Source organism: Macrobrachium nipponense, chromosome 23 (genome assembly GCF_015104395.2).
Source record: "Macrobrachium nipponense isolate FS-2020 chromosome 23, ASM1510439v2, whole genome shotgun sequence".
NCBI classification, from domain to species: Eukaryota; Metazoa; Arthropoda; class Malacostraca; order Decapoda; family Palaemonidae; genus Macrobrachium; species Macrobrachium nipponense.
Window position 1 is genome coordinate 61514431 of NC_061090.1, and position 12530 is coordinate 61526960.

General features: G+C 38.5%; 1 protein-coding gene across 1 annotated transcript in view; it reads left to right on the forward strand.

Moving 5' to 3' along the window:
• The window catches only part of LOC135201257 (xylose isomerase-like), a 10754-nt gene extending 1219 nt beyond the window's left edge, over positions 1–9535 (forward strand). Inside the window, exons 2-5 of the mRNA XM_064230131.1 lie at positions 4686–4827; positions 5268–5954; positions 6643–6813; positions 7857–9535. Of these exons, the coding sequence (XP_064086201.1) occupies positions 4686–4827; positions 5268–5954; positions 6643–6813; positions 7857–8027 (1171 nt within the window). The 3' untranslated portion in view covers positions 8028–9535. The remainder of the gene's footprint in view (positions 1–4685; positions 4828–5267; positions 5955–6642; positions 6814–7856) is intronic.
• The last annotated feature ends 2995 nt before the right edge of the window (positions 9536–12530 follow it).

A 12530-nucleotide genomic window follows, 5' to 3' on the forward strand; every position in this document is an offset into this window, starting at 1 on the left:
TATATATATATATATATATATATATATATATATATATATATATATATATATATATATATTTATATATATATATATATATATATATTTATAGAGAGAGAGAGAACGTATTATACCTAGTCTATTTTTACTTAAAACTAAACCTTTGAAAAAACCGATACATTGACTTGAAAATATATTTTTTTTTCTAATCATTAAAACAGACTGAAATAGCATGAAACCATATTTCGCCTCCGCATATTCCAGTTCGTAAATCAATCCAAAAGTTCAGAGCTAAAAAAAAAGGAAAAAATAAAAAAATAAAAAAAAAGTATTTGCACGTTAGGATATTCCCTTTGAAATATCAAACTTCAATGAAAAAAAACACGACAGATATTCTCGCAACAAAACCTCAAAAATCGAGAGGAAAAAACATAAATAAAAGAAATTTGAACTGAAATTTCAATTAAGCCACAGAAACTGACACATTTTTTTTCTTTTTTTTTTTGCTTTCAGTTGTTAAATCGATAAAAAATTAACATTAAAAGAGAAAAAATAATAAATAAAATAAATCGAATGGAAATTTCAATTAAGCTGCAAAAACTAACCCACTTTGTGTTTTCTTCTTTTTTTTAAATCTATTAAAAAAAACATTAAAAGTATCACACACAAAAAAAGAAACACGTACAAATGAATAGAAAAAAAACGAATGGGAATTTCAATTAAGCCACAGAAAGTGACCCATTTTTTTGTTCTTTCACTTTTTACATCGAAAAAAAGTTGAAAGCAAATAAGAAAAAATAACATGAACAAAAATTAAACGGGAATTTCAATTCAGCCACAGAAACTGACCCAACTTTTTATTTATTTCATTTGTTAAATCGATTAAAAAAACATCGACAAAAAACATCAATAAATAGAAACAGAGCGAACGGGAATTTCAATTAAACCACAGAAACTGACCCATTCGTAAGCTTTTTTTGTATTCATTTGTTAAATCGAAAAAAATTGACAAAAAACTTGCAATCTATATAAAAAGAGAACAACACGCAAGGCTAGCATACGAGGCAATTTGTGAGTATTTAATTCTAAAAATGTTTTTAAATGTTTCTAAACGTTTTTCGTTCACCGGATGGAGTATGTGAAAGCCGACATGATTACGTTGTTGGGAGACATGCATAAACATCCAGTGAAGCAATTTAAGCTTCATTATCTATGTTCGCAAAGACACAACTGACCTAGGCGTTAATGCATACAAGCTCTCTCTCTCTCTCTCTCTCTCTCTCTCTCTCTCTCTCTCTTTATATACATGTATGTGTGTGCGTGCGTGTGTGTGGGTGTATATATATAACTATATATATATACATATGTATATATATATATATACATACATAAATATATATGTATATATACGTGTATGTATATATATAAATATAATAATTTATATATATATATATATATATTATATAATATTTATATATATATTATTATATATATATATACATAGAGAGAGAGAGAGAGAGAGAGAGAGAGAGAGAGAGAGAGAGAGAGAGAGAGAGAGAGAATAGAAGTTCTTCGGAGCATTCTTCGCCAAACATCTACAAGAATGGCCTGCATGCAACATTCTGCCACTATAAGTAACTAAAACGCAAATCAGTTTCGTCTCCTTTCAGTGAATGCTAGCAATCTCAATGCAGCCACTCACTGATTTGGCCATTAGAGAAATTCAAGCTTCTATTTCAAAATTTCAGTCGATAATATGGCGATAATCAGTTACGAACATTTTCTGGTAACATCCTCCTTCAATCACAGAGGGATAAAGTAATATTTAATCACCTGGTAAAGAGAATCACATATCCTCCTATAATAATCATTCGCCAAATTAAAAGTACCATTTCATCAAGAGGAAAGACCTAAGTTCCTTATTAGGAATACGAAGATTTTTTTTCACGCAGTGAATCATCATGAAAATAAACCTTATTCAGTTACCTGTGAGGATTTCAGTGTCCATTCAGTCAGTCACAAAGAATCATGGGCCTCATTCAGTAATTCATTCGCTTTATTCACTAGTCCTTATTTAGTTATGTGCAGGTAAACAGTGTTTGACTTTATTACTCATTACGACTAAATTCCATATTTATCAGTTGGTTAAACTAATAGACATCATTCACTCATTAGGAAGGTCACATATTACACACACATCACACACACACATACACACACACACACACACACTTAAATATATATATATATATATATATATATATATATATATATATATATATATATATATATATATATACCCCTGTCTCTTGTTTTTCACCTGTGGTAATGTGATAAATGAATCCTGCGTTAAAGTGATTATGGTCATATATATATATATCTATATATATATATATATATATTTAAATTAATTATTATAATAGTAAGTATATATTAATAATATATAAGATATATATATATAATAATATATTATATATAATATATATATATATAATTTATGACTATAATCACTTTAGCACGTGATTCATTTATCACACATTACCACAGGTGAAATATATTCATGTCTATATTACGTATAACTATAGATATACAGTCAAATTATCATCACTCATTCAGTCACGCGCGAAATTAAAAACCAGTATTCACTCGACCGCGAAATTAACAGCTCGCATTTAGTGTCCGCGAATTAACAATGAAATAAGGGAAACTGACTCTTTGGTTAACTAAGAATTAAGTATATTGAATTATTCATGGCGACTGGAAATGTCATATAGCTAATAAAAAAAAAAACGGAATTATACAGTAATTTCCTACACCGTTCCCTAGAGAAAATATCATACGAACAACGAGGAACAAAGTAAACAAAGAAAGAATCGTGATTCCTAAAGACTCACCGAGTGTTTCCGGTAACCTCCGGAACTCGGTAGCTCGCTGGAATGACAAAGTGTCTTCGGTCATCTGAAATGACCGTTAAGGACTTACCTTAACGTCTTGTGATATTCATTAAGAGAACCTTTTTCATGCACCGTTACAGAATCACAGAATGCTCGTGGTAGCCTTTGTCACGATCCGCTGAACAATTATCGAAAATTTCTGGTTATCTAGATCGTTCTAGACTCATAACTAGAAGCCTACTCTTTTCCTTTCCAGATGTTTTCACATAGAGGACACTGAATTAATACGTTGGGTGCTGTAACGCCAGTTTCAGTAGTCATAAATCAATCAATCAATCCTTAAGGGACAACCCTGACATACTTGGGCCCCCCCCCGCACCCCCCCCCCCCCCCCGCCCCCCCCCCCCAAAAAAAATAAAGAAAAAACAAAAACTGGCAACTTTCGTCATGCACTGCTGAAGGATTACCGAGCGTTTCAAGTAATAACCTCTGAAAGACATTGTAGATCTAATCCCACAAGGGTCTCTGTAATATACTAACCCACGGGTTCCCTACCCAAACCCCCACCTTACCACTCTCTCCCCCCAAAAAATGAGACTAGAAAACCGGTTTTCGGTGCGAATTCGCTCGTGACACTCTGCGCGTACCCACTGTTGCTAGGATGGTGTCTTACCGTAACTTGGGCGGAACCACAAGGAAACATTACCTGGAGCGAGAACAGGTTTCAAGGAGCGACGAGTTAATTTAGGAACTAAACAGTGTCGGTAGAAGGCGGCCTTAATCTGAGAGAGAGAGATTGATTTTGACTTATATAGATTTTCTGGCATCTTGCCAAACACTGGAACAACTAAGGCCATTCAGCGCTGAAACGGAAATAGGCAGTAAAAGATTTGAAAGGTGTAACAGGGGGCAAACCTCCAAGCAGTTGCACTAGGAGAGGGTGGATAGTAAGTTGGAAGAAGGAGCATATGAACGGAGGTACAGTAAAATGAATTAAAGTAGTTGCAGCTAAGGGCCGAAGTGACGCTGCAAAGAACCTTAGGTAATGCCTACATTGCACCTCATGAGGTGCACTGACGGCACTATCCTCCTACGGGGCTGAGAGAGAGAGAGAGAGAGAGAGAGAGAGAGAGAGAAGTAAGTATAACGTATGCTTACACTTTCCTGGGAAATATAATGTTTCATTACAGTTTCTTTTAAGTCATAATGGATGTTTATATTTTCCCAAGAAATGTATGATTACATTTTCACGGGAAATTTAATACACCCTTACATTTTCTTGGGAAATATAATGTGTATTAGCATTTTTCTTGTAAATAAAATGTATCATTATATTTTCCTAGAAAATGTGATGCATCATTATATTTTCCTGGGATTTTATAACGAATCATTAATCTGCAATCTCTATCCAAATCTCTCTCTCTCTCTCTCTCTCTCTCTCTTTCAGTGAATATTCATCTGTAATATCTCTCACTCCCTCTCTCTCAATCTCTTTCAATGAATATTAATCTCTCTCTCTCTCTCTCTCTCTCTCAATGAATGTTAATCCGATTTCTCTGTTCCAATTTCTCTTCTCTCTCTCTCTCTCTCTCTGTCTCTCTCTCTCTCGTCTTTCCTCTCTCTCTCTCCCTCTCTCTCAATCCTTCAAATGATATTAATCAGCAAATCTCTCCCATTTCTCTCTGTCTCTTCTCCTCGTCTCTCTCTGTCTCTCTCTGTCTCTCTCTCATACACACACACACACACACACACAAACACACACACAAGGATCGAGACGCTAAAACGACGAATTCCCCTCTGCGTCTCCTCCAGGTACTGCGGCGCAGACAACTACTATGGCGACAGGGCTCACCAGAGGAACTGGGAGGACGGCACCCGATCCCTGGACAACTACAAGCGCAGGATGGTCGCAGCCTTCGAGTTCTTCCACAAGCTCAACGTCAAGTACTACTCGGTACGTATTTGGAAGCACAGCTTCTCTCCGGCAGCAGGGAACGTGAAATCACATTGCATAGATGTGAAGGCAGAGCTTTCCTGCAGCGGGGGCTGTTGCCGTATATGTGAAGACAGATCTCTACCGCAGTAGAGACGGTTGCCATAAATGTGGAGACAGCTCTCCTGCAGCAGGGGATGTTGTCGTATATGTGACAACTCAGCTCTCCTGCGGTAGAGAATGTTGCCACATGTATAGACAGAAATCTACCGCAGTACAGACGGTTGCCATATATGTGAAGACAAAAGCTCTTCCGCAGTAGAGAATGTGCCCTGTGAGATGTGAAATCACATAATCGCACTGTATATAGATGTGACGTTCCCTGTGAGATGCGAGGTCACATCATAAATGTGAAGTTTGAGACTTTCTTACCCTTATCCTCCCTCTCCCTCCCGCCGCAGGTGAGCGACCGCGACATGGCCCCCGAAGGCGACAGCTACGAGGAGACCAACCGCTACCTGGACGAGATGGTGACCCTGGCCTGTGACCTCCAGCGCCAGACGGGCATCCGGCCCCTCTACTACAGCGCCGACCTGTTCACCCACCCTCGCTACATGAACGGCGCCGCCACCAACCCCGACGCCCACGTCTTCGCCTATGCCTGCGCCCAAGTCAAGCGCAGCATGGACGCCGCCAAGCGACTGGAGGCCGAGAACTTCGTGTTCTTCCACCCCCGCGACGGCTACCAGCACGTCCTGCAGAGGCAGTTCTTCAGGGACATGTCGCACATGGCCCAGATGTACCGCATGGCCGCCCAGTACAAGGAGAAGATCGGCTACCGCGGCCAGCTGCTGATCCAGCCCAAGCCAGCCGACCCCCGACGCCACCAGTACGAGTCCGACGCCATGTCTGTGATGTACATGCTGCGCCACTTCAACCTCGACAAGCAGTACAAGCTGTACATCAAGCCGGCCTTCTCGCGCCAGATGAACCGCACCTACGAGCACGACGTGTACATGGCCGCCGCCTTCAACATGCTCGGCTCCGTCGACGCCTCCGACAGCTTCCCCGAGGTTAACGGAACCTCCGATCTCTGCGCCCGCAACGTCCGCGACGCCACTTTCGTCATGAAGTGCGTTCTGGAACAGGTACGTACCTTCACTGCGACGACGTTCAATGACAGGTCTTCCGATTCCTGACGAAGAGAGGAGTCCCTCAATCGTTCTTTCCCTCTATGACGTCACTCTTTACAAAATGTCATGCCCAATGACATTTCATGACAGGTATTCCAACTACTGACGACGTCACTGCTTGGCGAAATGAAAGGCCTTTAATTATATTGAGTGAATTTATTAACAGGTGTTTCAACTACTGACGAAGAGAGGAACCCCTCAATCGTTTTTCCACTCTATGACGCCACTTTTAATAAAATGACACGCCCAGTGACATTTCATGGTAGGTGTTCCAACTGCTGACGAAGAGAGGAGATCCCCTCAATAGTTCTTCACCACTATAACGTCACTCTTAACAAAATGACACGCCCAGTGACATTTCATGGCAAGTTTTCCAACTGCTGACGATGAGAGGAGCCCTTCAATCGCTCTGTCCCTTTGACGACATCACTGCTTGACGAAATGAAAGGCCATTAATGATACTGAGTGAATTTATTAACAGGTGTTCCAACTACTGACGAAGAGAGGAGATTCCCTCAATAGTTCTTCCCCTCTATGACATCACTGCCTGACACTGAAACGCTTAATAATATTTGTTAACAGGTGTTCTAACTACTGACGAAGAGAAGAGAATCCTTCACTCTCCCTTTCTCTCCATTTCCAGGGAGGTCTTCAGCAGGGCGGCTTCACCCTGGGAGGACGCGTCCGAAGGGAGTCCGTCGAACCACGCGACCTCTTCCACGGACACATCCTGGCCATGGACTGCTTCGCCAGAGCTCTCAAGAACGCCGCCCGCATGATCTCCGACGGAAACTTCGCTCGCAGCATCCAGCAGGTGAGCTTGTTGTCCTGGAAATGAGCTTGTTCTGGAAGTGAGCTTGTCCTGGAAGTGGGTTTCTCCTGGAAATGAGCTTGTCTTGGGAGTGAGCTTGTCCTGGAAATGAGCTTGTCCTGGAAGGAGCTTGTCCTGGAAATGAGCTTGTCCTGGAAGTGAGCTTGTCCTGGAAATGAGCTTGTCCTGGAAGTGAGCTTGTCCTGGAAGTGAGCTTGTCATGGAAATGAGCTTGCTGTCCTGGAAATGAGCTTGCTATCCTGGAAATGAGCTTGTTGTCCTGGAAGTGAGCTTGCTGACTCACTCTGAAGCTTTCGGAACGAGCAATCTAGTGCCCTCGTGTATATCCTAGACCCAATAGAGAGAGAGAGAGAGAGAGAGAGAGAGAGAGAGAGAGAGAGAGAGAGAGAGAGAGAGGTGATATTCTTTATTTTGTACACACCTCTTTAAATCCTGAGGTATTTGGCATTCTTACCTAGAAAATCCTAACATAAGCCCCACTCTATTCCTCACATTGCAGGAATATCCTAAGAAAATCCCATCCTGTTTTTCACTTGCAGCAAAATCTTCACATAAATCCCACCCTTACATCATACTGCGGTAAAAAAAAAAAAATCCTCACAAAAAAATCTCACTCTATTCCTCAGGTTGCAATAAAAATCCTAGGCACAGTTCTACGATCATAACAAGATAATAATAATCCTATCGCAAATCCCCTACCCTACATTCATTCTAATCAAGAATATCTTGACAAAAATTCCGCCCAATTCCGCAGGCTATGGTAAAAGTCACCCCCCCAAAAAAAAAAAAAATTATAAAAAAAATCCCACCCTTTTCTCATGGTTACGATAAAAATCCTAGTACACTTCTACGACCAAACAAGATAATAAAAATAATCCTATCGCAAATCCCTTAAATTCATTCTAATTAAGAATACCTTGACAAAAAATCCCACCCTTTTCTTATGGTTACGATAAAAAAAAATCGTAACACACTTTTACGCAAAGGCCGTAGACTACTTCTTCTTCTTGGTCTCTCCCTGACAGCGCTACTCTTCGTACAAGTCCGGCTTCGGCGAGAGGGTTGAGCAGAGCAGCGTTAACTTCGAGGAATGCGAAGACTACGTACGCAAGTGTGGGGAGCCCCAACCTCAGTCCAGCCGCTACGAGCATTACGAGAACATGTTCAACTACTACGTGTTCCCTCCACGCCACTAGGTCGATGAAAACTACGAACACGCCGCCACGGCCCCTTCTTCTCCGGGTAGTAGATCCCCGCGTCTACTCGGTCCCCAGGATAAGATTGTTGCTACATGGTGTCATCGACGTGACCACGATTAACGCCCCCACCCCCACCCCTGGCTGGAGAAGGTTCTAACATCGCATTCTGGCGTCTTGCTGAGATCATTAATTTAATCACTTTTCAGTTGGAGATTTTAACATCTTATTTCGGCGTCTTTCTGAAATAATCATCTTACAGCTGGAGAAGATTTTAACATCTTATTTTGGCGTCTTTCAATAATATTTTTACGGTTGGCGAACATTCTAACATCATATTCTGGCGTCTTTCAGAGATAATATTTTAATAATTTTTCAATGGGAAGAGATTCTAACATCATAAGACTCTGAGAGATTCTAACATCATAAGACTCTTTCAGAGATCATTTTTCAGTTGGAGAAGGTTCTAACATCCTATTTTGGCGTCTTCTAGAGATCATCTTTCAGTAACTTTTTTGTAATTGGGACAGGAATCATTTACTGCCTTTTGTTTTGATGATCGTGATCAACTATGGGGAAAACTGATTTTTTGCTTTTTTTATTGTTTGACTGGGAACTGAATCCACACCAATGAGATTATATATATATTTTTTGAAAGCGAAAATGATTTTGGTGCGTAAAACCAGCATCTAGCTCAAAAAGAATAATGTTACGATAGAGCAACAAGTTGCTGATCATTACAAATCCGACGCAACAGGATAAGAAAATCTATTGGAATTATTAGTTTGACAACTGGCAGTACTAGGAGGAAGAATCATTCAAAGAAAGGTGATAATACCTCGCATTCAACACCAAATCCTCAAGATATTCTCAAGATACTGGTGAAAATGCATTCATTTGAAGAGAGAGAAAAAAAATAATGTTGCTAATAATAAAAACAATAAAAACTCGACATGGAAATCTGCAAAACATAGAAGCTACCTGATCACCAAACAGCTCGTGTTGAAGACAGCTTAAATGCACCAGCTGTCGAGATGGAAGTTTGCGAATTAAGGTCACCAAAGCTACAGATGGAGCAATAGCCACGCCCCTTCCCCCCGCCCCCCCTCAACCCCTTCTCAGATGGAATCGTCTTGTAATCCTCACCCTCACACTGCACCAGCTGAAGAATCATCAGACCCGATGGGAATCTTAGAATCTTATCCTTTGATTTAAAAATAAAAAAAGACCATTCAGTCAAAAAAGAGTTATTAAGAAGTATTACCCCAATCATTCATTTCATTCTTAATTTTTTTTTTCATAAATTCCATTGACATTGGAAAATCAATTTTAGGTTAAAAAAATGTTTTTACTTTTAGATTCTCGAAGCCATTTTAACTAAAACTGTCATGTGATAATCTCCAAAAAATACAAAAATTATGTATAATCATTTTTGTGTTCATTTTATTTTTTATAACACATCAAGCATACCATGTATCCTGTTTCAATAAAATCGCCCTAAAAATTAACTATTTTGTTGTGATTTTCAATTCCATGTGACATATCCGACAACTTGACATCTTGTGTGGTAGAAATAACTAAAACTGCTTAATATTATTTCACCGATTCTTCAATATTCAAATTTACTGGTGATGAAAGAAAACATTGTGATTGATTTTTCCACCTGAACGTCCTCAAAATAAATTAGTTTTTAATTTGATCTATCTTCTTAGTTTTATTAGACATGTGAAAAAAGCTCTTCATTGAACATGCTAGCTACACGTTCAAATCGCTATTAAATTTAGCACTCGGTTTTGAATTCGGGAGAGAAGATAAGTCTAATAAGATTATATCATCTAAGAGCTGCTCTCCCTTATTTCAAAGGCCAACACACGGCTTTAATGGAGACTAAAATCAACAAAGGTCTCAGCCTACTGCCCTGTGGAAACCCAGACGTGAGAGAACTACGCTGAATAAAATCGTAAAAATTAAATTAATAACTCCCTGCTGCTTCCAACTGAAAACTGCCAATGATACGAAGTACAATGTTTCCCTCTAATAAGTTAGACTGGGGAAGGCAACAGTAAACTTGATAAAATAAGCAGCTAAACTCAGAGGGATTCACATGCACTCTATTTACTTCGGTTTCAATAAACTAGATGTTGTGACTCCAGGTTTAATAGACACAATCAATCAATTACTGCTACTGCTACCTGCATTCGAAGAGGGCTTTTGGGAAGGAGTAATCTAAGTTATCATCAGAGCACCCTTAAACAACATTGGAAGAATAGATATTATTCAGTACTATATGTCAGCACTCATGCAGTTCATGAGATTATGCACATGTGCAATTACAAAGGATGATTGCGATAGTAAAAAGTTTAGGCTAAGGTACCACTTAGATAGTATAAGATCTCGTCCCCATGGTCTTAGTTGTGGAAGATCTCATATTATTTTTAGGGTGTATACAACCTCACCTACTATCTTAATTGCATAAGATCTCACAATATTGTTTAGGTTGTATATATGAGACTTCACCCAGCTAAGTATATGTACTATAAGATCTCACCCCACCAACCCCGCTGTCTTAGTCGTATAAGATCTCACATAAATTGTCTAGGCTATCTAAGACCTCACTCAGCTACCAGCTAAGTTGGAGCAAAAGATCTCACCCCTCTGTCTAACATTATATAGTACTATAACAGTCATGATGAAAATAAACTCCTTCTTACACTTTACAAGAGCACTTACCCTTAACTGCCATTTCAATCAATCACATTCAGTTGAAAACTGTCCTCCGAGATTGTATCTGGTTAGTAAGATTTCCGAGGCCTACCTGCGAAGAAAAGTAGGTTAGTAATTGAGAGGAATAAATTACTTATTCTTTCAGGGATTTACTTATAAATGCATATATATATATTATATATATATATATATATATATATATATATATATATATATACATAATATATACATACATAAATTTATCAATAAAAGGTAATGCTATGAAGTATATTGAAAACACGAGAACGTTTTATATGTTTCGTGATCAAGTTATCCATACATACATACGTACATATATATATATATATATTATATATATATATATAGATATATATATATGTGTGTGTGTGTGTGTGTGTGTGTGTGTGTATATTTACATACATTATGTATATATGTATATGTATAAATATATAATAAATATACATACATAATCATACATATTGCTTAGTTATTAGTGCATGCGTACGTGCATTCGATTCACTCCAACCCCATATATATTATATAATAGAAAAGCATTCCCAAGCTTGGCCCCTCCTCTCACATCATCATATTCGGCGAGATGAAGGCGGGAGGAGTTCAGTAACATTCAATGAATTCGCTCGAAATGGAAAGAGGAAACATCAACAACAACCTACAACCCTGGCTAAATTAAACCCGAAATGGTCTCATTCTTGTAACCCCCTTCATAAAACAAATATGCATTGGAGAGGGGGATTCTTGTCTAAAAAATAAAATAAAATAAAAAGATTGTGCATACTTCCGTGGCCCTTCCGATATTGAGAGGGGAAGAAGAGTGGACCCCTTTAGCATAAATGGTAAACACATGCGAAGTCATTGAGAGAGAGAGAGAGAGAGAGAGAGAGAGAGAGAGAGAGAGAGAGAGAGAGAGATCATTGTCAATTTCAAATACAGAGGGGATATGAAGAAAATTTGAGGGTAAACAGAAGTCATTTAAGCTGGAGGAGAGAGAGAGAGAGAGAGAGAGAGAGAGAGAGAGAGAGAGAGAGAGAGGAGTTATTGTCAATTGTAGATTCGAAGAAAATATGAAGAAAATTTAAGGTTTGCCTTTTGCAGTGCAGTTACGAGAGAGAGAGAGAGAGAGAGAGAGTTCATTGTAAATTTCAATCTCGAGGAAAATATGAAGAAAATTTAAGGTCGTGCAATGCAGTTTCAGCGAGAGAGAGAGAGAGAGAGAGAGAGAGAGAGAGAGAGAAAGAGAGAGAGTTTATTGTTAACTGCAAACTCGAAGAGGATGTAAAGAAAATTTAAGAGTTAGTTCGTGCAATGCAGTTTCATGAGAGAGAGAGAGAGAAGAGAGAGAGAGAGAGAGAGAGAGAGAGAGAGAGAGACACAAACGTACTGAACAGAGACCTTTAGGTCTCATTTAAAACTATCCTTTCTGAGAGAGCAAATGTATGAAAATTCAACGTTTAAATAGACGTTGGTATTTAATTATTCTTATTATATTATTATTATTATTATTATTATTATTATTATTATTATTATTATTATTATTATTATTATTAAAATAGTTTTACCAGACCACTAAGCTGATTATTAGCTCTCACAATGCTTGCCCGAAGGATTTGTTATTTTACTTATGTTCATTCTTTTGTTTGTTGTCAATTAAATGACCATTTTTCAAAAACTTTATGATTGCAAACTTTGAAATTTCTGACCAAATTTCATGCCATGCCTACAAATCGTAAGTTTGTCTGAAGAAAAGTATCTTTCTCAAAG